This window comes from Pleuronectes platessa, chromosome 14, assembly GCF_947347685.1.
Source record: "Pleuronectes platessa chromosome 14, fPlePla1.1, whole genome shotgun sequence".
In the NCBI taxonomy this organism is placed as follows: Eukaryota; Metazoa; Chordata; class Actinopteri; order Pleuronectiformes; family Pleuronectidae; genus Pleuronectes; species Pleuronectes platessa.
The window spans coordinates 23594508-23621669 of NC_070639.1; the positions used below are offsets into that span (position 1 = coordinate 23594508).

Below are 27162 nucleotides of genomic sequence, written 5' to 3' on the forward strand. Positions count from 1 at the left end.
GTAAAGTGGGAAATAACATGTAACACGTGGAGAATGAGACTTGGAGACAATCAAATACACAAATGAGAGAAGACACACAACAACACTAATGTCTTTGAAGCATGATTGCTTCTTCGATTTGAAGATTGTTCTATTTTCCACCAAATTACTTCTTGTGCGTTATTTACAACCGACCGTGTGCGTTTGTCTCCACGCAACCAGGAAACCAGTGACATCAGAAGTTATGGGAGGAGCTACTGCAAGAAGCGTTACACCATTTTATTATTTTTATTCTTCTGTTGTTTGTGTTTATTTCCTCTTTTTACCTAAATGATTGTTTTTCACAGCAACTTGTAACTTTGGTTTTAAAAGCTGCTTTATAGATAAAAGGTAATTAGTTACTTACTCTCCCTGAAACCAGTTCATCTTCCTGCTGCTGTAAAATAGTTAAATCTCCGGTAGAAGGGTTACATCAACATCTTGATTACTTCTCTGTGAACATAAATAACTTTCCAAAGTTTATCTCACTGGATTGTTTGAATTGTTCTAGACGAAGGAGAACGAGGGACAGAGCTGGAGGTGTCTTTGTGTCTTTGTGTCTCTGTGTCTCTGTGTCTCTGACGTCCTGCTGAGCTTCACACAGTCAGGTGACACAATCTGACAGAATCCGGCACTAAGTGACTTTAAGGAGCATTAATCCGATGATGTGCTATTAATAGAACTGCTGCAGTAAAAAGAATAAACTGCTTTGGTATAAACGTCTGTGACATATTTTAGAAAAACAAAGAAAGAAAAACGAGCCTGTCAGAGAGAAAAAGACCAGAAACAAACAAAGTGAGCAGATGTTGTTGTTCGTATTTAAGGATATTTACAACATCGGCTCGTTTTGTGTAACCACCGTTGTGCGACTCACCTCCACTTCTATTCCCTCGTTCAGTTTCTTGCAGGTGGCCGAGATGGTCTCGGTGGTGCCGAACTCAAAGTACCACAGCTTGTTCTTCATTCTGAGGGACACACAGGACACACGGCTGCTTTTTTTAGAGGAACACACATATTTTCATCGAGAGCTGCCGGCCTGATGTGCATCGGGTGCAGTAGAACACATATTGAAAGTGTCCGGGGCCTCGGGTCGTCTCACATCCTGCAGCCATGTGGACACGCAGGTCAGAGCTCCACTGAGGCAGCCTGAAGCTTCACAGAGGAACCACTGGCTCCACAGAACATCAGGAGTTAGATACTGGGCCTCAGAACTTTAACCCCAGCGTCTATCAAACTGCCCCCCCGCTGTTTTCATCAAAGCTACACACTCTCATCTCTGAACACGCTCATGACAGGAGATGAGAACACCACCTCGAGCTGGGACACGGGGGGGGGGGGGGACATGGCTTGTGGACACCATGAGGTCAAGGTGTGTGTTACTGGGACCATCCATCCCACAGGACTGAGATAAACATCTGGGCCCTGCAGCTGGATCCCCAGAGGTGACCTGACCGATGCAGCTCTGTTGACACCCGGAGGCGTTTGAGAGCCGAGGAGCTGGAGGCTGATTTCAGACCTGTGATGTTCACGCCGGTCACATGATCACATCCTTCACACGCTCCTCTGGAAATGACAGTTTTTCATGATGTGACCGTGGGTTCACTGGCGTGTGGACGTGCTGCTGATAGTGACAACACAGCTATTGACACAACAGCCCTGTGTAGTGTGGGCGCATCGAAACCCAGGTTGTGAGCCAGCAGGGCTCCGAGGACAAGAAGAGGACATGAAGCATCTAAACACGTCCTCCAGGGACAGAGTTCTCGATAGGACTCTTCTCACTTTATAAAATAAACGAGGACAAAGAAACCCAGAGTCTTTAAAAACAGTTTTTTACTCTGAGTGTAAGTGAAAAGTCTTAAGCCGCTGCACTTGTTGACGTGTTTTTCATCCCTGCTAATTGTCTTTGTGTCCCTCGCCCTCCCTCCTCCACCTTAATGCCTCCCCTGGAACCTGCGCCGCTGTCAAATCAGGGGATTACGAGCATATTTGAGATCACAATTAGGAGCAGTTGCGATTCTCAACGAGCCGAGCTGCCTGACCTCATTAAGCCGCCTCCACTTGAGACGCTCTGTGAAAAATGCAATTAACTCATGTTTCCCCCCCTCTCGTATGAACACAGAGTGCAGCGGGGAGACGGTGCTTCCATAAGCCGCTCCTCCACTTATTCCCATGATTCTGCACAAAAACTAATGTAGAGCTGGACCAGAAGGGGACAGACACAGGGGGCCGGACTCGGGTCTTTGTCCAAATCACAGCGAGGACGATTTCTGAGCCATTTTTAGCTTGTGAGGCCGAGTGAGCCGAACCCTGGGGCTTTCACAAGTGACGGCATGGTAATGGGTTTAATGTGCTCGAAATCCAACAGACGTCTCAGAGAAAGGAAAGTGGCAGAGTAGAAAAGTAGAGGATAGAACCTAAAGACGTCCAGACTCTCACTCTCACTGCATCATATAACTGATTCAAAACAAACATGAACACACAAACACGTCAGTGGGATAAGAACGACCGGAAGTGACGTGAAAACCAAGATTACACAAAAACAACTGGATGGATCAACCCAACACGTGCTGGAGGGTTCTGGTTTGAATCCCGGAAGAACCCATTTGATTTTGGTGTGGATCCGAATCAGTTGGAGCGTCCAGGAATCTTTTTAACTTTCTGTAACATTGTGAGATTTTTCAACATTTTGGTTGATTTCTCAAAAAAACTATTTATGGATCTTGTTAGAAAAATATGAGACATGTTGATTTTAATGAGTGTTGATGCAGATCCAAATAAAAATCTGCATCTCGTGAATTTAAATGGTTCAACTGAGACTTTCTAGTTTAATATTTAATCGTTAATTTGATTAATCAAACAAATCCTTACGTGCAGTTAATTCACATATTCCACGCGTTAGAATCCTGTGGACACACTGTACCACATGTTACTGTAGAACCCAGGTTAATAAGCAGCACATGTTGCTTTTCAGACACGGTTCAGGGGCTTCAGGAGCTCGGGGGCTCAGATCTCTGATACCTCCCCCCCCCCCCAGATAAGCATCTCCTCTAATCCCCAGAATGAGCAGTGACCTCCTGACCCGTCACCTCCTCACTGCTCCTCCTTCATACCTGGTGTGAAATCAGGAGGACACGGGGGCGTCGCCTGACGTCACTACCAGACGGTGTCGCTGGAGATTTGACTCTGTGAACAGGTTTGTTTGAACTAAACAGATTTTAGGAAACAGTTCTTTTAGAAATCCTCCTGTTTGGTTGGTTTGAGTCGTTGAGTCGCTTCAGATTTACGACTCCAGCACTTCTCATCTCTTTGACATCAACATTTGAGCATAATTCTTCCACAGTAGATACTGAGCAGAACAGAAGACACTGACTCGTGCAGGTCGAGTCTTTTACTTCGATTCTAGAGGGAATATGCAGTTGTTTTTTTTTTTAAAGTTGCTTGACTCGTTTCTCGTGGCCGGAGGAGTTTGACTTTCTGTCGACGTCACGAATGTCCCGGAGACTCAGGAACTCGTTCACTTCCTGCACAATGCACGTTGTTCTCCAGTAAAACAATAATAAGTAAGTACTCAATCATTCATATGAATAATTTTGATTAAATATATGGGGGGAAATCTTAAAGCAGCCACTCATCAAGTGTTGCAAGTGGATTTCAATAAAGTTCTGTGGCATAAAGCACATGGTTGCAAAAACAATGACTAAAAGAGGGAATACAATAAATATGAGAATTGAAAAAGTACAAGAAATATAACAAACGATTTACCTTACACACACACATGATGATGCATTTTAAAGAAAAAGCATCTAATTGATCTAATAAAAACTATAACAACAGAGTGTTTTAATTGGCTCTTCTACAGAGGGGAAAACACTGCTGTTAGTTTGCAGGGATCAGTAAGACAAAGACAAGACCCCCCCACCCCCCCCCCCCCCCCCCCCCCCCCATCTTGATCTGCAGAATAGCTGAAGGGAGAAACAACAGTTGCCGCAGTGTTTTGGAAACGAAGGTCAACAAGGTGCTGACACCTGATCTCTGCTAATCCAATCAGGAGATGAGTTTCAGCGAGCGACTCGTCAGACCCGACAAAGCTGCTTAAGAAAAAGAGCTGAATCGTCTCCACGTCGACAGAGCTCTACTTTTAGAATATATAATAAATATACTCATAATAAATAACTGTATGTTGTTCTTTTTTACCACAGTGACGGGAAAAATTATTTAATTTAGTTATCGGTTTTGGAAAACTGGATTTAATGTGTAAAAAAATTAAACTTCTGAATTTCAGTCGTGGAAAAATATCTTTAACGGCGTTTGTACGTCATGACATAGTTATTGTTTTTAAGTTCTAGGAAATCGATGGAGACAAGGCCAATATGACAAAGGACATTTTTAAAAGTAATAATCGTGTCGGCGCCCTCTAGTGGAGTAACTGTGGAACAATATTTCTAAAATAAATATTTCTTAAAATGTTATTTTTTCTAGATTTCTGTCATTAATTGTGTAGGTTAAGAAATCATGAAACGTTGTATCTGAAATAATATGAATACCTTAAGGCTGTTAGCCAAATTATCGGTTAGCATGTTCCGGATGTTTAAAGAATAAATGAGGTGATTTGTTCAAAACTTAACTTAAACCTCTGATCATAGTCAGAATGTGATCAGGCTGAATTACATTGAAATATAACTAAAGTTTAGCAGTGAGTAATTTCAAATGAATTAAATCCACTTTGTACTATTAAAAATATATATTAAAAATAAAAGATAAACACATTGTATACCAAACAGGATGTGTATCTGCAAAATTCATCTTGAGTGTGGAGATTCGTTCAGTAAGTGAACCTTCAGTTTACTGTTGTTTATCGTGTGCAGGAGATGTGATGTAGGTTGAGAGGCTGCATCACTGAGACATGAGGCAACAATAAAGAGAAAACACTCTGACTCCCTCTGGGATAGACACATACTCACACACTCACACACTCACACACTCACACACTCACACACTCACACACCTACACACTCACACACTCACACACAGAACGACGCCACTGTCCCCGGTGTGAGAGTCATTAGCACCTGGGCTCTGGTCTCCTGGTCGGCAGCATCACACTCGGTCCCGGTGCCGCTGGGGGTTGTGTGGCCGAGCGGGGGATGGTGTGTGGTGTGAGCATATAGCCACACAGACAAACACACACACAGACAGTGTGGGGTTGTGAGTGGCAGCGAGGACGGTGACGCTCTGGGCTCTGGGCTCTGGGCTGCATGTGGCCGCGGGCCCCTCTCACCGGGTCAGAGGTGGATTATCATCTGCTCACAGAGCGGCTCCGGCTCCACACTGGCTCCTTTCAGATGGAGCTGCTGCAGCAGTGGACGGAGGCGCTCGCTGCCAGAACATCAGTCAGGCCACAATGACACAGCTGCAGCTGTCCGTCATCCGTCTGCTGCCCCGCCGACGTCCTGACGGAGAAAACTCACGGACGCACAATAACCTCCAGTGTCGGCTTCCTGTGAATTGTGCACATTTGACTGTTGGTGTTATTAAGTGTCGGGGTGGCAGCGTTGTGTTGTGAACACTTGAGTTAATGTGTTGTTGGATTGGAGCCACGAGAAACTCACACTGCCATGAAATGATCAAAACAGAAATATTCAAAACCATTAACTATAAAAAAACTCCGTCCTGTGGTCGTGAGCCGCCGCCGAACCGAGCAGTTTCATACAAGGCCAGGGTGACCTTTGACCTCTGAGATCGAATCAGTTCATCGGTGAGTCCAAGTGAACATCTGTGCAGCATTTGAAAGGATTCCCCCAAAGTGCTCCTGAGATCGGCCAAAGTTGGTTTTGTGAGGTGACAGCGACCTTGAACTTTGACCTTTCACCACCAAAATCGAATCAGTTCATCCTTGTGTGCCGGTGAATGTTTGAACCAAATATGAAGGAGTTCCCTCAAGGAGTTCTCTAGATCTCGTGTTCACAACATGGGACAGGTGGATGGGCGGGCGAGCCACTGAGGCGGTTTCTGGTTTATTGTCTTTGACCTGAACACTGCATATGTCCTGCTCCCCTCACACCGTGAAGGCCTCACATCTCTCATCAAAGAGAGACGGCCCCCGGAGAACAGAGGAATCTCTCTCTCCTCTTTCATCACCCTCTCATCCTCCTGCCTGTGATGCTGGAAGCAGATCTGGGACCAGGGCTGGAAACTTCAACATCAATTATTGAATTTCAAAGAGTAAACAACCCGTCTCTCCATCTCTCTCCATCTCTCGCCCTCCTCCTCTTCTTCCTCTTCTTCTTCTGTTATTTATCTGGATGTAGGATTCGTTAACTGCAGAGGGAAGCAGCAACAACATGGTACACGCTACACACACAGACACACACAGTAAATACACACACACACTGCAGAGATGCACCAAGGCCGAGATCCCAAGTGGGTCAGAGGCATTTAGAATAAGGATTGTATATTTCAGTGGAGTTTCACAAAACGACCTCAGTGACTGAATTACACAAAACTGTTTTTAATTGGTCAATATGTGACTTCGGCCACTAGGGGTCTCACGATAAAAACAATTAGAAAAGACCTAGTTTGAGGGCGTGGTGAAGCAGCGTGGGATCATGGGAGATCACATGGTAATACGTCGTGTTTTAGCCTCGGGGGAAAGAGGATAAGACGAAAATCGACAAATGTCCTCCTGAGTTCTTCAAATGTAAAAGACGGACTCCAGAAAATGTCCAAACCCAATTATTGAGACGTTTCCTGGATCTGAAAACCCAACGAACGTCCCTCTGTCTCTGAATGTTTGTAAAGTTTTACACGTCTGCAGAATCTCAAATACGCATGAAAAGCAAACTCCTTTATTCTGGAACCAGTTTACGTCTGAAATCCGCCTGTGAGACACTGGAGGACATTTTCAAACAGCGTCCCAGTTCAACCTGTGACGTCAGCCGGGTTCAAGCCGATGTATTGACGTGTCCATCCCACCGCGCTGGCAGGTTTTGTTCTGTCATTGATTGCTGACCAATGCGGCTCGGCGTGATATTGAGTTTCCAGATTAAAGTGCGAGGTCACCAGCTGGTTTTACTGGTTTCTTGTTAGCTAATGGTGTCGAGATGTGTGGAGCTGTGACATGTCCCCGTCCCGTCCCCCAGTTACCTGCTGTTGAACTTCTCCGGGTGCTTTTCCCGACTCAGGTGAAAGCGATGAGCGATGGAGGCGTCCTGTGGGAGAGAAGAGACGAGAGCACGTTACCTGCAGGACGTCACTGAACCTTCCTCTGACCACAGCTTGCACCCAGTCCCCACTTCCTGTCCTCTATCAACTGGGTTTGATTCCCTCAGAGTCTTCAGCCTCGTCCCTCAGATCCCTTCATGTCCTGAGGGTCTTTCTCAGAGCTTCAGCTGCTCAGGATTTGATTTACTTGGGTCACGTTTGAGTTCAAATATCCTTAATGATTTACTTTTATTACTTATGTTTGTGTGAGAGAATATTCTGATTTAACAATAACGTGTTTCAGTCCCCAGCTCTGGTTTCACCTCTGGTTCACACAGATGTTTGTGCATCAGTGTAAACGTGGTCAACTTGTCTCCATCACTCCTCCGTCCTGCAGCTCCTCCACACTCATTAGGAGGTTTTGACTTTTCCATTTGTCAATTATATTTCTGACGGAGGACATTTCCAGCTGGAAGCTCTGTGTGTCTTTTTATAGCCTCTCGTGCTCCTCACTTCAATTACCTTCATTTTCAGATCATCAGGCAGCTGCTCAGAGGAGGAACTGAGCGTTTCCACCAGATCCTGAGATCCTAAGACTCATGAGCTGCTTTACAAGTTCTCATGAGTCTGAGAAGGCTGAGTTTATAATGTAAACACTTTGAAGATCATGAATTAAAAGATCTGCATTAACATTTGAACAAAGGCTCATTCTTGATGTGTGTGTGTTTGCTGCAGGGGACGAATTCAACTCTTTCATTTACAAATCAGCAAAAACAAGAATTAGGCTCAGGAGTAAAGATCAAATGATCTGTTTGATGAATCCACTGAGAGGAAATTCAACCAGCAACCAACTGTTTTTACTACCAGCTCCTAACATCTTCTACTTCCAGCTTCTCCAAGATTCAAGATTCAAGATTTAAGATTTTTATTATCAAATGCACAACAATAACTTGAGTCACAGGCTCTCTTCTAGCAATGCTCAAGTAATTACAACATAAAAAATAAAACAGAAATAGTATAAAATAGAATAAAATAGAATATCAAAATTTAAAATAGAAAATAAAGTATATATATCTAAATATATATAAAAACAGCTGAACGTGAAGGTTTGCTGCTTCTCTTCTTCAGTGAAAGCCGTCATCACTTACTTGCTCTGTTAGCACAGGAAAAAACTAATGTTTATATATTGTACATTCATATTTAATGTTTACGCATATATTCTGCTTTTATTTTAACTAATAAAACTGTATTTTGTAAAAAAACAAGTGAACTTTCTTCTTTCTCTGTGTAGTTTGTTGTTTTATTCAACTCGTCATGAGCAGTAATTCAGTTTAACCCGGGACAACAGCGTGAAATACCAAGTACAACAGAGCTGCTCTAACTTCCAGCTCAACACAGCACACAGCTAAAGGTCAGAGACCCTGCCCTCCTCTTCCTCCTCCTCCTCCTCTTCCTCATCCTCCTCCTCCTCCTCCCCCCGTGCGTTTAACCCTCGACCTCGAGGGCGGAGGTGAATGTAATCCTGATCAGTCACAAGAGCAAACTCTGAGTGACCCCCTCATGTTGGAGAAACACAAACATCAGCAGAGAAACATCCTGCCACAAAAAAATCCTACATATCAAACTACTTCAAATCATATTTTCCTCGAATCATCTTCATCTATTTATCACATAAATGGTCATAAGGACTGTAGCCTATTGGAAAAATACAGTTTTAGTCTAATTGACTAGTTGTCGGGGGTTCATTCAGGGGTTCAGTATCAGGACACTTCAACATGCAGAGACTGGAGGAGGATCGAACCGCCGTCTTTCTGTCTAACGGACGACCCGCTCTCCCTCACACGTGGAAACACGAGGAGATTCCAGAGCTTTTGGTGATCAGAGCCGTCTCCCGAGTGGATTTGCTGCTTCTTCAGATAATGAAACACAAACTCTAGAAAATATCCCAACTCAATTATTTCAGACCTTTTCCAGAGTTCATGTCTGAAAACATCTTTAACGTCTCGTTTGTAAATGTTTTTAAAGTTTGACACGTCTGCAGCTGCTCCAGCGTGACTCAGATATAAACCGAGAGTTGTCAGATTGATAGACAGATTTATGAATATGTGTAACAACCCCACGTGTGAGCCGCTCTGCATCCACACGACCCACAGCGGAGATCTGGACACTTGAGCTCTGGAGTGGATGTGATCACTTAACACAGCTCGGATGTGAACCTGCAGGTTGAGTTTGACCAGAGCTGCTGCGTCTGCTCAGCTCGGGCCCGAGGACCTGATCTGTGTTTCACAGATAAACAGTCGCCCTACATGTGGAATAAGATCAAGATGCATGTGAGCTGGGGATGAAATCGACTATATGTCAGTGGACGTCATGTGACTGCTGTGGATGTGGAGAATGGAAAGTGTCTGACGGTGGAGTCGGTAACCGGGTTAGAGTAAGAAGGACTCATCCCTTTACTCTGTCACCGCTTAATAACATCATCTGTTTAAAGTGCTGCACAGAGACAAGACGCATGATGGCACCGGACCTGCTTCCATCAGTTAGAGCAGCAACACCACAAGAGACAACGTGAGGAGCTAAATGTGCGACTAACGCTGAAAACATCACCGCTTTTTAAAATGTAACCGGTTGATTAAAGTGTGAAAATATGGAGCAAAGCCCAGAATAATGACGTGTGGAGACAGAGGAGTTCTGTTATACAAATATATAATTTAGGCTCCATCCATAACACAACTACTGTCCAATTTTAATAAACAAAAAAAATGAAACCACCTCTTTCAGGCCCCTAAACTAAATTTGTGAATTGTTCTCTGGGAAAATGGTGAAAATGTAAAATAAAAACGTCTCAACAAAGTGAAAATAATTCCTGGATCTGCATCAAAATGTAATGTCTTCATCCCTGACCCATAAAACATCCTCCCACTAAGTTATTATACACAAACCATTAAACAGATAGAGGTGTTAACACAAATACAATATAATAAATGATCCCTTAAATTCAAACAAATGGTTTATTCCAACAAACTAAGAGACTTAAAGCAACTTCCTGTCATAGACGACACCAATGTTTTATTTTACATGCACGTGTTAGACAGGTGCCCTTTGTCCTTATGTTGTTTTTATATATTGCTCAACACACAGAATATCAGTAGCAGTATCACTGATGTCTAAAAATAAATATACTGAAATGTGATAACCCTTAAACTTCACTTGTTACCAACCCGGCTCCACATCAGGTGTGAGAGTGTCGGTCGTGTTCAACAGACAAAATGGAAGCTGCTGTTCAGGAGGCCACACGTGTCTGTTGTGTCATATTTCATTTCACAGTCACTGTTTCTGTTAAACCTTCCTCTTCTGTTCGGAGGAGAACAATCACAGCAAAGTGTTGCATCCTGTAGCAGACGCCTGGTGAAGCTGGCACCCTGCCTGCCGTGCAGGTGTTTCACCGGCAACAAGGAGAACGGAAGGTTGGACGACAGGTGGACGGGTGCAATGATATGCATCCTCGTCTGTCGCCCTCAGGATCCGTCCAGCGGTGCTGCAACGCTCCGCCGCAGCCGGGCAGAGCTGCTGAGATCTCACCGCATCAGCAAATATCAGATCCTAAAATAGATCTGCATCTGCTGCTCTGACAGGCGCAGAATCGGATACGTGCACCTGGGGAGCGAGGAGGCGTCACGGCAGATTCTCTAGTAAAGGAACCCGGGACGCGTGAAGTTCTTTATCCCACAGAGATCAAACTATGAAGCAAGGTCACAACACAGGTTCAGAGACGCTTCTCCACCATCAGGGAGTTGTGTTATTAATGTTTGTGATTTGTGGGACATGGTGGATCCGAGCCAGGCCGTGACACCAAGTGGCTGCAGAGGTTTCCATCACAGGACGAGCTGCTTCATGTCAGGTCTGCTCTCAGTCCGCCGCTGGAGGCCGTCACGCCAGCGCCCCCCCCCCCGCGCTGCGCCGCCCGGAGAGATCCGGCAGTAATGACATGTGACATGTGACATGTGGCGTCGCCTTCAGTCGCCCGCCTGATGAAGGTTGTGTTGATCTTGCCGTTTGGGGTTTGGCTGTCGGACGGGCGACAGGAAAGAGAGGAAAGGGGGAAAAAGAGAGAGAGCGACCAAAACGACAAAAAACAAGGAAAACAAAAACAGAGACGGGAAAACGTGACCTCAGCGGGACCCCCAGCACCCGGCGGAGAGCCGGGTTCTCAGGTCAACCAGTGTTGTGTTTCCCTGTTTCCTCTGGTTTGAGGCCTGGTTGGTTTAATGTCACAGAGAAATGTCAAAGTCAGGCTGATAAGCACTGGTTTGATTTGAATCAGATTCATACTTTGTACTTGGAGGAATGTTTTCTTCTTCCTTCCTTGTTGCTGATACATTTTTAAATATTTAAAAGTTATAACACACACGAACACGTGAAGGACCCTCGAGTGGGTTAAAGGTGACCTGATGATGTTTTGACCACTAGAGGCACTACTGAGTTTGTTTGTTATAAATAAAGTTATTACTGAGAAGTTGGCGTCTCATCACACAGTGCTGCCGACGGGGGGGTGAAATCTGAGAGCGTGCAAACTAAAGCATCTGTTTCCAGGTAAAGGAAAAGATGAGGACTGATAACGAGCAAACATTATATATATGCTTCATATGGATGAGGGAGTCAACATGTTTTCAGATCTCAAAGATACACAATGTGTGTCTTCTTGCCTTCTTCACCACAACGGAGCGATGCTACGCCTGATGCAGCATCTCACCACCAACCCAGAGAGAACAATCCAGGAACCGCCTTTAACCCGACTGTTCACACCCGGCTGCAAACCGCTGCCCCCTGGAGGTCACCGATGAAACGAACAGAACCACATCGACCGCAGGATGGTTGAACTCTAACCAGGGGACACTATCTCCTGAAATGGCGCCCCCTACAGCAGCAGGAGATACTCACCCCAACCCCTACAGCACAATGTTTGGTTGGGTTTATAATCCAGTAAAAATAACTAAAAATGTCTTTATAACATTAATTTATGATATAGTGACACAGTGAAGATGTGAAGTAAGACTCGTGGTGTTTGTTCCTCTCGTGTTTAAGAGCAGCCAGGTGTCACTCAGCACGGCCGTTCATTACTGAGGTAACCTGGTCTGAACCTGGCAGACGCCGACTTCCTGTCACCGATACTTCCCCTGACCTTCAGCCTGAGCCAGCACGACTGCATCGCTCACACACACACACACACACGCTAACACACACACACACACATACACACACACTTTAATGGTTGTCTCAGTCATTTATATAATCATCATATTTACACTCTTCTCACTTTAAACTCGTGCTTCATTAATTAACCTCAGAGACAATTCAACACGCTGGTCTCAGGACACAGAACTAAGACACGTCCCTCCAACGTGAAGGAGATTCTTTGTGCGACACTCATGTGTTGGTCCTTTGTGCGACTGGAGAGAATCTGCCTGATGTCATATTAATACAACGGCTTCAGCGACACAAAGTCAAACTCACACACGTCTGAAAGGAAGAAGTCAACTGCTCCCTCAGCCCAGTGGATACCACGAAATGCAACACACTCAACCTCATATACTTAAAACAGTCTGTATAATTATATATGGATATGTCTATTTCAATATCTCCCGAAATACAGCACACATCCTATTACACTCATCCTTTGCTATTCCACTTTACTCAAGCAGATTTATCTCGACAAAGCTTTCCTTAGTGAAAGATGTTTATTATTAACATATTCTGTTTTTAATTTATTCTATTGACTTTTCTATTCTCATTCTGATTCTGTAGAAAGTGAAAAGTTTTATCTTATCACTGGTGAAAAGTCATAAACCTGAACATCCATTACAACAAGACAAATTCCACGTATGAAAGATGAAAACCATATCTCTCATGATAATCGTTTGAGATCAGTAAACCCAATCAGCTCCTTCCCATCAGCGACGTATACGACGATCCAGAGCAGCAGGAAACTCTACACCCCCCCGACCAAAGGCCAATGGTGCACATTAGGAATTGGCCATTAACACTGGGAATCATCTTGCAGGTCACACACATCCAGAGACATGCGCTGCAGAGGCATCAGCTTCCTCACTGTAACTCGAGGTGGCATCTTTAATGGCTGCTGACATGGTGTGATTTCCTTCTCTCGAATTCCTCTCACAGGATTCTTTCCAGGCTGCAGGTCACCGAGCCGGCTGCACAGATGGTCAAACACGGCGCCCGGTGAAAAGTTTGAACAGTATTTCATATCATCATGACTCCGACGTGCACTTTAACATATCTGGAGCTTTTTAAAAATGCGACAGTATAGATTTATATAAACAGGATTTGGAGGATTCATATATTTGTGTTCTTTGTGCCGCAGCCCCCACAGTGAGCCCACAGCTCCCAGCACCTTTTCAACAACCAGACTCCTGCCAACAGCTCAGTGCCTGAACTGTGAGGAGGCTTAACGCAATCGTCCAAGTGTAAAGCATGTTTTCATATATAATGTAAAATGTTATTTCTGCTCCTGGGGATCAATAAAGTTTGTGAGGATTGAAACAGAAATCCCACGACAGGCGTCACCCTCTGATTTACAGCTCTGACAGCCTCAGGCCTGAGATGAAGGACAGACCACGTGGAAGGTTCCGGGATGGGACGGCAGGAAATGCAAAAAAACCCATGTATGGTTATCCGACCAGATTTGTTGGGTTATTAACGCGACATCAGGGGCGTGAGTCAGAGGGCGCTTTGCTCAGGTGTCGCGGTGCAGGCGCCCAGATCCTCGACCATCTGTCAGCGCGGCGCCCGGAGCCTCAGCGATCTGTCGCCTGATTCAACGAAAACGAGTCGCTGTGAGATTTGTGGATTTGGTTTCACATCAAGAAGCAGTTTTAAAAAAGGATAAAGTTGGTTTTAGTGTTTGTTTGTTCAAATGTAAAAATCTAAATTTCCTTGATTTCCTCTCAGCCTCCTCATCCGGTCACTGTTTCACTGAGTCCCAACGTCTCCTCATGTCAATCATTCCAAATGGGGTCAGAGATATGAGGATATTCTTAATTTTTTTAGCAAGTTGTGTGTTTGTTTACTTTTTAGCTAGATGCCAATTAGCTTTTTCAGTGCAAGTAAATTTGAACAGCAGCAGGAAAGTGCTCAAAATAAACTACAATACATGTTCATGGTAAAAATAAGTTTTATCAGACTTTGGCAGAAAAAAGCAGCTTTGATTCTTTGTTGGGAAGATTTCAGTTTAATTTCTCCCTTCCAGTTCCCAATTAAAAATGTATCTATTACAATTAAATGTCCCACGTCCAGCCCCTCGTCCTTCCAAGTCCACGTCTTCGTCTTCTACGTGTACGACTCCTCATCTTCATCATGAGATCATTTTCCTGCTGTTTTTCGAAAGCAAAGCGACTGGCTGGAAAAAGTTTGTGCGTTTTCCTTCAAACTCACACTAAAGTTTGATTATGTAAATGTGTGCATCTGCGACGTCCGGTTACACAATGATGACACACAACCCATTGAATGTCAGAAAACCCTAAAGAAAAGCATCATTAATCCAAGACAACCTGTCAAACACTATTGTCCGTCTCTGTGTGACACTGGCAGTGCCACCCGGGCCCCCCCCCCCCCCCCCCCCCCCCCCCCATGTTAGAGAAGAGGGAGTCAGTGTTTGGAAGGAGACAGATTTATGACATATTGTGTGTGCAGAGCTCACTGGTTGTGTAACATCACTGTGCTTCGTCCCCTCCTGACCTGAGACCTGTGCACACATGTCCTCTTTACACTGATGTCACCGTTGTTTATTCAGAGTCATACGAGCTGTATATTAAACACGTTTGGCTGTTATTTCTATTTATCAGCTTAATCACGCTTCAATGTTCAGGAGGGGGGGGGGGGGGGGGGGGGAGCAGCAGATGGCTCCGACTTTAGCTGTTATGGTGATGACTCAGCTCAAAGTTTGGCGAAGCACCAAGGCTACCAGTCTGGTTTCCAGTGAAATATCCAGTGTGCCTGTAACTCCTCGCTGGGACGACTGTGTTTATTCGCTGCTCAGAGTGGTTTGTGTGTAGGTGGAGGACAAACACACAAACACACAAACACACAAACTCTGCTCGGCTGCCAAGAAGAAACACTGAGGCAACACAACCACCGAGTCAGCACTGCGGCGACTTGTTTGTCAACTCGGTGTAAAACGTCCCTGAGTAAAACGTCCCTGAGTAAAACGTCCCTGAGTAAAACGTCCCTGAGTCAAAGTCCCTGAGTCAAACGTCCCTGAGACAAACGTCCCTGAGACGTTGGACCAGTGTCTCCGTCACGGGTAAAAAAGAAGAGGTTGCTAGGCAACTGGAGCCTGGCAACTTGTATCTTTCCTCCAATTAAAAAGAAGAGTTTCCCGAGAGGAGCAGGAAGCCACTGATGAATCCCTTAATTGCTTTTGTCCACAAAGAGCAGAGCATCTTTCTCACGTCTCAATCCCAGCGTCTCACACATAAATAAACTGTTTCAAACAACCACAGGCTCTACTGCTGTGTGATGTGTGTACACACTGGTTAGTGGGTCCAGTGTGTAATTTGAGGCGAGGCTTATGGTGACGTATGATGTTTTCTTTCCTCTGGTGCGTTATATAAGATTTATGCAGATGGAGAAGTTCTGTCCAAGTCTAAAAGTGATCAAATAAGTTCCTGAAACATCTCATCAGGGGTCTAGCAGACAATTCCGTGGAGGGCCGACATTTGTGGAAGTGGTCGGCCAATCACAGCAGAGCGGTCCAGCTGACCAATCATATCAGGAGGGGGGTCTTAAAGAGACAGGAGCTAAAACCAACTGTTTGAGACAGAGGCTGAAAAGAGGAGCTGCAGCAATGGTGCGTGAAAAGTGAAAATTTAACAATGATTTCAGATTCATGTCTTTAAGAAACTTTAGGTTTTCCTTACCACGCCAATAGAGAAGTAGTTGTTGACGATGCTGTAGGGGACGGGGTCTCCCTTCTCCTCCTTGTCATCCGGGACGATATCGATGGTCCAGCGGTCGAGCACCATGTCCGTGCTGTGTTCGATGTCCCGCAGGAACTTCAGCAAGCTGCCGCCTTCGTAACCTGCAGAGAAAACAAATAAAACATTTTCAACAAAGTACATCTCAGTTCTCACCTTTCTCCTGACCTCAAACCCGTCCACCACTTTTTTTTTAATGAACTGAGACTAAAGCCACGACTTCCTGCCCAGCGACAGCGTCCAACCTCTCTAAAGCTCTGAGAGGGATCAGAACCCTGCGGCCATGTTTCTAAATCATCTGGGAAACCTTCAGATGAGAGTTGGAGGCCGTCGGAGCAGCAGATTAACGTCCATGATTCTGAAATGAGATGTTGAACAATCCCACGCGGCTGCAACCTTCACGTCCAGGGTGAACATGCACAGAGAGAATCAACTCTCTGGCATAAAGTTAAAAAAGAAGCTCAGGAATGAGGCGATTTCCTTCCCTGAACCCAGGATACAGCCCAGTCCTCACAAACCCCCTGGAGCCGTCTCAATACCGATCAGAGGTGGAAGTACTGTGCGTTCAAAGGATGTCACGAGGGCACGAGGCATTAATGAGGTCGACCTCAGTGGCAGCGTCGTGTGTGAAGTGCGTTCAAAGCGACCACATGTGACAGAGAATACTTCCACATCCCACAGAAGTCACCACCACACACTTCTACTCTCGCTCTGTTCTTAAACTAAATGTACAAGTAAATTAAATTAAACGTCTTCCTGGAAAAACCGAGCATGTGACTCATCACTTCCATAGTTAAACTATATCGTATCGACCTTCTCTTTATGACAACACCCTGCCTTCCAGTGTGGTGCCATTCACATTGGTGGGTTCTTAAATGTGAGGGTGTTAACATTTACTATTGTGATCATGAACTGAATAAAACAAGAAATTGGAATAAAAGAATGAACTTTTCTTTAGCATTTTCTCAGAGTTCATATACAAAACTAATAACCAATAGATAATTGATAATGATCTAATAATCGTTATCTACAGCCGTACTAAAACGAGGGTTTGTTCTCGAGTCGGTCAAATCTTTTGAGGTTTGAGTAAAACCTTATTTACATTTCAGACATTAAAGTGTTTTTAACCAAGAGATTTTGTGTTAGAGCTGAATATTCAACCAATACCTGATCAAATGTTGTAAACTGGATATGTTGTTTGGAAAGAGGAATATTATGATGAGCTTTTTTCCAGTTGACTTATGGACAGATCAAAAATACTTGGTAGTTGCAGCTCAACTTGAGTCTGAAGCGTTGGACCAACAAACTGACCGATGTCTTCCTCCCTCGAGCCACAACGTTAGCATCGTTCAGATCCGTCTCACTTGCACCTTCGAACAAAGTGAATATTCGTTAAGCTGAATAGCTGCAGAGACTCCAGCTCCTTCCCCTCCGGGTTTTACTTCCGGGAAACGTGATCGATTCAACTAAAGTCCCAAAGCTCGTGGATGTGTGGTTTATTGACAGAATGTCATTCATGAAGCTCGGTGAAGTGTCCTGCTGCTCCGCTCCGGCACCAACAATCAAGCAGTCACAGCCGTTCTGATCATTTGCCCAAAGTACTACAACAAATCAATGGCTGGCAGAGGATTTACAGCACAAGCGCTTTGCATATTAACAGTTTTTAATTTGACACAAGAGCTCCCACATTCCTCTTCCCATCTTTTCATTTCCCTGATACAAGCACATATTCCGGCGTTTTGTATCCGAATGTTCTTCAGAGACTGAAACTACGATCACGCTTTAAGCCCCGAATGAACACGAGCTGAGTTGAGACCGACGTGAAGTCTCATCGCATTCCACACTTGTTTGTTTTTCTCTTTAATGAGTCGAGAGGAGATAATCTAACATGTCCCTGAAGTACAAGAGGGAAACGAGAAATCCATAAATGATTGTGGTTCACCCTCGAGTTCTTTCTTCAACACACTGACGTCATGATTTCCTCTTTGACTTCATTTTGAGGTGAGAAAAATTGATCTAATTTTACTCTCAGGCAGCATCATATTTCCATATCAGCTTTCAACAGCGATATTATATTTAAACTGCAAGAAATGTTCAACTCAAAACTGAGCACATCAAATATTTAAGATGTTTTGTGTGTTGGTTTATGCACCTTTCTGTAATCTTCAACCTGACACGAGGTAAACTTCCAACAAAATTGAGAATATGTATAATGTAACAATATGTATTTATGTATAAAAATAAACTGTATTTGTCTGCACAGGTTGAGTTTGGTGAATCCACTTCATGGGAAACCACAAGGATCAATCCTGGGACCCGTTTTGTTCACCATGTTCATTTTACCTTTTGACCAGATTACTCATAACTTCTCACCACATTGCTACGCAGATGACACACAACTGTACACGTCTTTAAAAAACAGCCAACAGCTTGTCACAATAACTCATTTAATGTATGCATGTGTGGTCATAGCTTCAAAGGTTACACAAAACACACACAGATGATTGAGTGTCTCACCTCCTCCCCAGCGTAGGCAGCGAGCCAGGTCGTTGCCGGTGCCCAGAGGGAGGATGGCCACCGGGGGGTGCCTGGCGAAGTTGGCTTTGTCTGCAACACAAACAGGTCGAGGTTACATGAGCCTGGTTGAACAGACCTTGAGACGACGACGGGTGAACTCAAGGAAAAGACAGAGTTTAGCACAAATCATTCATTTGTTGGTTTGCCCCTTGTATCCAGCCATGACGTTATATTTTACAATATATAAATATGTTAATTATGAATGTTTGGTGGAAAGGTGACACGACTCAGACGATCAGACTAGATTGTAAAGTTAATCACAGTAAAATACAGATTTCCAGACCATTTAATAAAGAGAGTAAAACAGTTTTGTGGTTATATATGATAATAACGAGTTTGTTCGGTCCAACTGAAGCCAGGAATTTGTTCTGTAAACTGTTTACAATAGAGTTGTAACTTCTATCTGGGATTTCTAAATTTAAAAAGAAAAATGCTTCATTCACCAGAGTCATTCATTCATAAACCATTCATAACATTATGGCTTAGAGTCGTTTTCATTGATGCTGTTTTTCAGAAGCAGCACCACAGTAAATGTGATGTGTGCATAATTACACCTCATCACTTTTATTTCTCCTGCAAATAAAGTTTGGCTGACCCAGGCTTTTGTTTACTACTCGTCCGATCTGCTGACTGTTGCTATTTGTTGCCCCGACAGACTTTATTTTTATAGATGGCACAGGTCTATGCAGTTTCACAACAGCAAAGATGTTGGGGGGGCCATAAAGAAAATAAAGTGATCCAAGTCGTAACAAACTGGAGAGATCCTATAAAAAGAAATGTCCAACGCCATCGACGTGGAAATAAACTATGTAAGAAAATCAGGTTTAATGCGTCGTTGCTTTTAACACGTGATTCAGTTTTTAATCGGTTTGTTGTGTTGAAGTATGTTTTTGTGTAATTTGTCACTTCTTGTGATTAAATCTGAGACGTTTTTACTTTATTCGCTGCTCGTCTTGACCTTGACTCCCTGGCAGATGACATGTTTATTAAAGATTAATAAATGAAAGCGCACCTATGCAGTCGAGGATCCAGCCCACGGTGCCGTCCCCTCCACAGGCCAGCACCCGGAAATCAGGGACATCGTGGAAAAAGTTTAACCTGAGAGAGAAGAAGATCCCGGTGATTTTTTTTACAGTGTCAACGTGAAGAATGAATATTTACCCATCACGGTGACCATAGAGATTTTCTAATGTCTGAATTATTTAATGGAAAATGGCAGAAAGACACAGAGGGGAATAGAGAGAGTGTTAAATCAATGTGCTTCCTCTCCAGCGGCGCTCCCCCCTCCACCGTCACAGAGTGGTCACAGAGTGCGCGCCCTTCAAAGAGACGTTTAATCTGCGTTGGGACAAAGGTGTCGACAGAAGCTTTCATCTGTCCCCCGTCACGAGACAGCTGCACACGGGCCACCAGCCCCTTTCACACCTGCCACCTGGTCCTGCACAGGGACGGCCTGCAGACCCTCCGCACCATGACCACGTTTAAAAAAAGGTTATGAAGCCCAGAGGTGCGCTGTGTTTCAGGTGTGTGGGGAGATGCCTTCAGGTTATTCATTACTTGTTATATGGTGAAAGGAGAGAGATTCTGCTTCAGGTTAATCATTTTTATTAGTTTTAATGCACGTCCCTGTCCTACGACTGTCCATCGCTGCAGCTCCTCTTTTCAGCCTCTGTCTCAAACACTTGGTTTTAGCTCCTGTGTCTCTAACGCTTCACGTGTGACAGCGTCGGTGAAACAAACGCAGGTTTTACATTAACGGAAGATCTGAAACCACGCCTGGAAGCACACTGAGCTAATTGCCCTAAACAAATTTCTCCAGAGTAAACTAGCTCTCACCTCAGAGCCCAGCGGAGCCTGTTGTTAGGGAGCCCCTGGTAGCAGCGTAGTGGAGCTGAGTTAACGAGAGACAACGGGCCTCGGTGTTTACCGTCACTTGTGCTATGACACGGTTGCATCACCTCATTCACCGCGGGAATAAAAGACGCCGCAGCTTTAAGACTCTTGTTATCGGAATAAAAGAGCGTGAGCACTTGAAGAGCACGACAAAGCAGCGTCTTTATTAATAATTACCTGATTACCGTCACGACACAGGTTTGAGAGAAAGGGAAAAGCATGAATGGAAAGAGAAACGCAGCGACGACAAAACTACAGATGAACGGAGGCGGGGAAAAAAAAACGCCTGAGTGTTCTTGACCCGACTTTCAGTGGAACAACACGAGGGAATCTGGATATTAAAGTTTACAGAGGATGGTTTAAAAGCGTCAACACAGACAAACAGAGATAAGTGTATCATCTGCATATTTCTCCCCTAAGACCCGAGTGTGTCATCGGGTCGCTTCTCCTATGTGGGCTCTGGTGGGCAGAGAGAGGGATGGAGAGAGAGAGAGAGAGAGAGAGAGAGAGAGCGAGAGAGAGAGAGAGAGAGAGAGAGAGAGAGAGAGAGAGAGAGACTGATTTACACAAATGGAGGTGAAAGGATGGCGAGGGGAGAGCTTCACCTTCAAGGTAAAGCATTTACACCAATTGTGCTGTATGGGGCTTTTTATTTTTTACCTTCTTCTGTGAATGGTAAGAAGGTGTTACAGCATTCATTACAGAGTGCGAGCTCTGACGTACGAGTGTGTTTCTGTGTGTGTGTGTGTGTCTGTGTGTGTGTGTGTGTCAGGAGGTCAGACACACACCACAGCAGTAACGCAGTGTTCTCAATCCCCTTCCTCGACCTCCCTGCAGCAGGTCAGTGTGACATGGAGGACAGAGAGGTGGTTTAACAGCTCTGCTCCCCGACTGAACTATAACTGTAATATCATCCCCCCTGTGGAATTAATCATCTATTAGTAAATTAGAGCTTTAGCTGACTGTGTCTGGCTCTTTACATCAGTGATTTATCCTCTAAAATATGCTGTGTGTGGAGTTTTTAACCGGAAGCTGCAGGCCTGTATCTCTAAAGCCCAAACACAACATGATGAATCTTTAATGAAGAAATTAGTTCACTTCAAATGAGCCCATACATTTGTTTAAGTAAGTAAAAATTTAATTTGGGTCTTCCACTAAAACTCTTACTTGTAAATCCTCTTTTAGCGCTTTGATAGCAGAAGTGGACTCTATGATAAAGACAATGAGAGGATGAACCAGCGACTCACCCGACCATCGGACCCTCTCGCTCCAGACTGTAAACCTGCCGGGGGTTCAGCAGGTACCTGAACTTCCTCAGAACCCTGAGAGAAGAGCCAGAGGAGGAATCACGTGAAATACAGGGACCAGAACAAGCAATTTGCTAATAATAATAATAATAATAATAATAAAAACACTAATAATGAAACATTTTTATTTATTTAGTCCTTTCCAAATGAAGAAAAACATATAATTAAAATCAGAAAAGCCTCTTTCTCACTTTTTTAATCAATTTAGAAAGTTTTATTTAATTTAGCTTTGACCATATTTCAATTTCTATAGGTTTCAGATCCTTGTGTCAAATTAATATATTTTGAATGTTTTTCTGGAAAATCTAACGAATGTATTTATTGCAGCAACTTTAAAACAAAAAACAATATATATTTCATTTCATTTTCTGATTTTATTTGGATTCATTCATTCAGTGATTCACTCTCCACCTGCTCGGCCATCACTCACTGCCCCGGCAGTAACCTGAGCCGTCCAATCACGTGTCTCTCTGCACGTCCACCTGTTCCCTCATCGTTTCTCGCTCCACCTCAGCGGCTCCACCTTTTCTTTGTGTTTACTTTATCTGACAGTTTTTTCTGCTCCTGCTGCTGACGTCTCACCTGCTCTGTCCTGCTCGTCCTCCAGACACAAGGTGGACAGGTTGAACTTTTCCTCAGAGTCCCGCAATGGGCACATTATGAACTAGACCTACTTCCAGGCTAAATACAGTTTTAAACAGACTCGAATATGATGTTCACAAGATCATCCTTTACTTCAGCCAATGAACTCTGATCAGTTCATCTTTGTGTCCAAGTGACAACTGGTTAGAATTTGAAGAAAGTCCCTCAAGGTGCTCCTCAGATATCGTGTTCATGATGGGAACGTGAAAACTCTCTGACCGTCACTGGCGTCATTATAACAATTCCTGAATTTAACAGGTTCTTGACTTCATGACACGATCAGATTTGCACTGCTCTGGTCTCTAAAGCTCAGTGAAACAGCTCCAAGCTCCTGTGTCTCCTGAGATGTGGTTACTCAGATCAGATTCAGAGGTGGTCCGGGGCGTGAACTCACATTCCCAGACTATCTTGAAACAAGTTGTGCAGCCAAACAATGTTTAACAACTGTTTAAAGTTCAAGTTCAAGACATCGAGAGATAAACAACACTGCTGCCGTCAATCATGTCGGTGTAAACGTCATAAAGCTGCAGTGAAGTGACGTCTGAACGATGTGAACACGCGTCTTAAATCATCAGCTCTGCAGAGGACTCGTCCAGGAGCAACAGCCTTGAACAGAAAGACAGAACAAGCAGTGGAGAGTTTTGGTTTCCACGCTCTCTCTCTCTCTCTGGTCTAGGATCTGCTCTCAGACTGTCTGCACGTCACCGCAGCCGCTTCCTGTGACCTTCACAGCATCGAACTACCGCTCTCATTCACAGACCAGGCAGTGAATCTAAGACCTGACGGGAGACCAGTCAGTGTGTTTCATGTGGACGAGAAACAAAAAGGATTAAAGATCGAATCCACTGTGACACTGAAACGTTTGAGTTGCTGGATTCTACAGAACTTCTGATACGTTCCTGCACTGATCGGATCAAACACGGTTTTCATGCAGACGCAAATAGAAACACTAAAGCCTCTGGTTTCCTTTACAAAATGTTTTTTTTGATCTGGTAACGTCTATTAATAAACAATAATTTCCTTTCTAATGTTAACAAAAAGCATGTTGCTATGGGGATGCTGGAGGATGGGGTGCTAGGACAGGATGTGATTGGTCGGTGAGGAAGGTGGAGGGAAGTGCTACGATGAAGATATGACATTTATTTAATCACTGCTCATTACAGCCGTCAGGGAGCTGCAGCATTTCCTCTGTGTTTGAAAAGTGTTCAAAACGTCCATGAGTAATACTAATGTGGTTTCATATTTATATCTGTGCATATCGGGACTTCAGTGCAGATCTAAAAACAGCTCTTATGATCCTGTACTTCACTTCCTCGGAACCGCAGGAGAAACATATTGTTCCTGATGTGTAATAATCTTTAAGGCTTTTCACATGAAAGTAAGAGGGAATCAGGAAAGAGTCCAGAATTCTCCCAAATCCCCAAAAATGTAAGTTATATCACTGCTCAGCCGTTTTATAATGGAGGATCATTTGAGACAAAACTCAATTTAAAGAGGAAATTTTTAATTAAAAACGATAAATGATAAATAAACTGTTATTTTATGTTAATTTAAGCATAATTTAATGATTAATGGAAAAAGGAAACCTTGAATGTTGAAATAAAAATCTGGACTTGGTGAAATGCTCATCAAACAACTAAAATGTGTTGTGTGAAAGCAAAACAAAAGTATTAAAGAAAATATTAAATGGAATTATTTGAATTGGCAACTAAAACGTCTTTTACTTTTCACACATGCACAACACAGCAGGAGGATTCTCTGCACTGACTCGTTCACAACAGGATTAAATCCTCCTCATTGTTCAGGTAAGCGGTGGAGCAGCTGGGTGAAGCAGACCGAGACAGGAAGTAACGGGTGCAGCAGACCGAGACAGGAAGTGACGTATTAACTCTGCAGCAGAGGTCACGTGACCATGTGTACGGAGATGATTCGGAGGAACTGCTGATTTCAGTAAATGTCTGAAAGCAGTTAGGAAATCCTTCTTATTTACTCTTAACATTAAAGTGTCAGGTTTTAATCTGGGGTCAAATGAATCTGTGCACATGATGATTAGCGGAGCCGACCTCCGGAGGAACTTACCGCTCCCCCTGCCGCCCTCCGCTCTTGGGGTTGACGAGGACGAGGAGCGGGTGAGTACCTGGGAGAGGAGTGACCTGGAGACAAGGAACGACAGAGTCAGGAGACAGGAAGGAGGGCGGGTCTCAGCCGGGGGGGCGGACGGGCCTGTACCTGCAGCGGCTGTCCGTCGCCGGGGGAGAATTTGAACGTCTGGTTGGTGTCGTCGGGGCTGGTGCTGGGCGGAGACTCCCCCTCGCCACGCTTCACCACAGAGTGACGGTCCTGAGACAGAGGGAAGATGGATTGTTTTTAACATTACACACATTGTGAGGTCTGGACATGAACAACACACAAAGTGAGGGAATGAGGCGGCAATTTGGTGCCAAACAAATAAAACTGAAAAGAGCCAGAAACTGTGCTGCTCAAAAGAAACAGGATGTAATCATACTCCATCCTTTAAAGTAGCACTATGGAACTTTTACTGAGCAACAGCGCCCCCTGCAGCCACACTTTATAACTTCTGGTGGGCTCCATGTTCCTGCTCTGACTGTGTCGTCCCGCTAACTGAATGCTGGATATTATTCTTCATATTTTAAAAGTTTCCTGCTGAATATTGAATATTTGATTCATAATTGTGTTTGCTGTTTATCATTCTCTGCTCATAACGAAGAGTTTAAAACCACAACCTTAACTCTAGGCAAAAAATCTGCCTTTGAACAAAATAATAAAGTGACATTTATCAATAGACTGATAAATATTTTTTTTTATATAATTTTTTGCCACATTGTTCAGTCCTTGTAGGGCATGTTATCATGCATGGGCCCCACAATGATCAAATAACGGAATAAACACGTTTCCTGATAACCTGCATGAAAACAGGACCAGTGTGCTAGGTGTATTTCAGCCATAGGTGTACTTAACAAACTGGTATGTGTATATTTCAAATGATGATTATATGAATATTTACATCTACCGTGGAGGTTATCATGACCCTTGGTGGAAGGATGTGTAATGGAATAATTCCTGAATCAGAGATGTTCCAGGGACTGATATATATAAGTGTCACGTGGTGCAGATCCAAATCAAAATCTGGATCTAGAGAATTGAAGTGTGGTTTCATAAAGAGACTGTTGGGTCTTGGCGCAGGTCTGAGACGTTCTACTTTGATATATGAACCTCCTCATAGTGTCAGCTGTGAGATCGAGGTCGTCGGTACGAGCACGACACTCGACTCGTGCACTTTGAAATGTTTTTCCCAGTGAATGATTTCTCCTGCCGCCCGAGCGGAGGAGCGTTCTCACCAGGACGACCGGGCAGATGTAGGAGGGCAGCAGCGTGTGGTCCCGCAGGGCTCCTCCATCACACTCGGGCTTCACATTGGACGCACACTTATTATGGAGCTGCAGAGAGGCAGAAAACAGAAGAGCGGTGGGTGTCATCCATCTGTGGGACTGAGGAGAGGAGGAGACGCCACCAGGAGCGTCTCTCCTCAGGAGCTCGTTCTCCGGACAGGAGGCTCACACTGACTCATGGGATCAATCAGGTTATCAGTTAGTTTGTGTGTTTTTCACTGAGGTGACAAGAAGGGAAAAAGTGTGTGAGGCTGCTTCAACAGCAACGTGACTGCACACTGCGAGTCGGTGGTGACATCTAGTGGACGTGAAGAGTACAGCACATTATCACGTGTGAAGGTGTGTGAGACTGATCCCTGTGAAGAAAGAGGATTTAAGGATCTTCATGTTTATATAGGAACGTTTCATTTTGATTAATTTGGAGTTCATATTTTGGAAACTGAAGGAGAAGGAATGAGTTAGTCTCCAGTACACTCAGTTTGCAGTTTATTAGAGACACCTAGTTAAAGTAAAACAACAGTATCCTAATAATTTGGTGGACAAATAAATGGAAAATTAAAAGAAAATTCACAATAAGATCTCGTCTTAGTTTTGCCTTTTATCGCCGGGAAACAACTGAATTCAAATTAAGATCATGTGAGATTTAGGTTTTATTAGCTGGTTAAATTTAGCTGGTGAGAAACAGCCTTTTCCTCTTGTCTCGGTCTGATCCTTAAAAAGTCTCAGTTTCTGTCTCAATGCACAAATGTCTAAAATATTGAGATTCTGGAAACAGGAAAACGTCATCGTCCCACACATGAGCCGACACAACATCTGAAATCTGTCTCAGAGAACAAATTAAAGTCCAGAGAAACTTCCAAGAGGCAGAGAAGAGAGAAAATAACAGTTATAAGCAGTAAAAACTTTTCCTCTGGGCAGCGTCTGGACATTATGATCTTTAATTCAAAGAGGATTAATATCTGGACTGTTTGATGTGGAGCTGCGTGCGTCTCATAAACTGACGACTCAGCGTAAGACAAAAATCCATTCCTTCTATTGGTGTCTTTCTTCATCGTTTTTTTTATCATGGCTTTAAACATATTTTATATAAAGCTTGTGTGTGTGTGTTTGTGTGTGTGTGTC

At 44.0% G+C, this 27162-nt stretch overlaps 1 protein-coding gene across 1 annotated transcript in view; it reads right to left on the reverse strand.

The window, feature by feature from the left end:
* Nucleotides 1-27162, reverse strand: part of LOC128456015 (diacylglycerol kinase beta) — a 69599-nt gene that overhangs the window by 12847 nt on the left and 29590 nt on the right. The window contains exons 14-22 of the mRNA XM_053440034.1: nucleotides 25990-26088; nucleotides 24860-24970; nucleotides 24710-24783; nucleotides 21929-22003; nucleotides 19801-19886; nucleotides 18729-18818; nucleotides 16155-16315; nucleotides 7162-7226; nucleotides 893-983 (exon numbers count right to left, since the gene is read on the reverse strand). Coding sequence (XP_053296009.1) covers nucleotides 893-983; nucleotides 7162-7226; nucleotides 16155-16315; nucleotides 18729-18818; nucleotides 19801-19886; nucleotides 21929-22003; nucleotides 24710-24783; nucleotides 24860-24970; nucleotides 25990-26088 — 852 coding nt within the window. The remainder of the gene's footprint in view (nucleotides 1-892; nucleotides 984-7161; nucleotides 7227-16154; nucleotides 16316-18728; nucleotides 18819-19800; nucleotides 19887-21928; nucleotides 22004-24709; nucleotides 24784-24859; nucleotides 24971-25989; nucleotides 26089-27162) is intronic.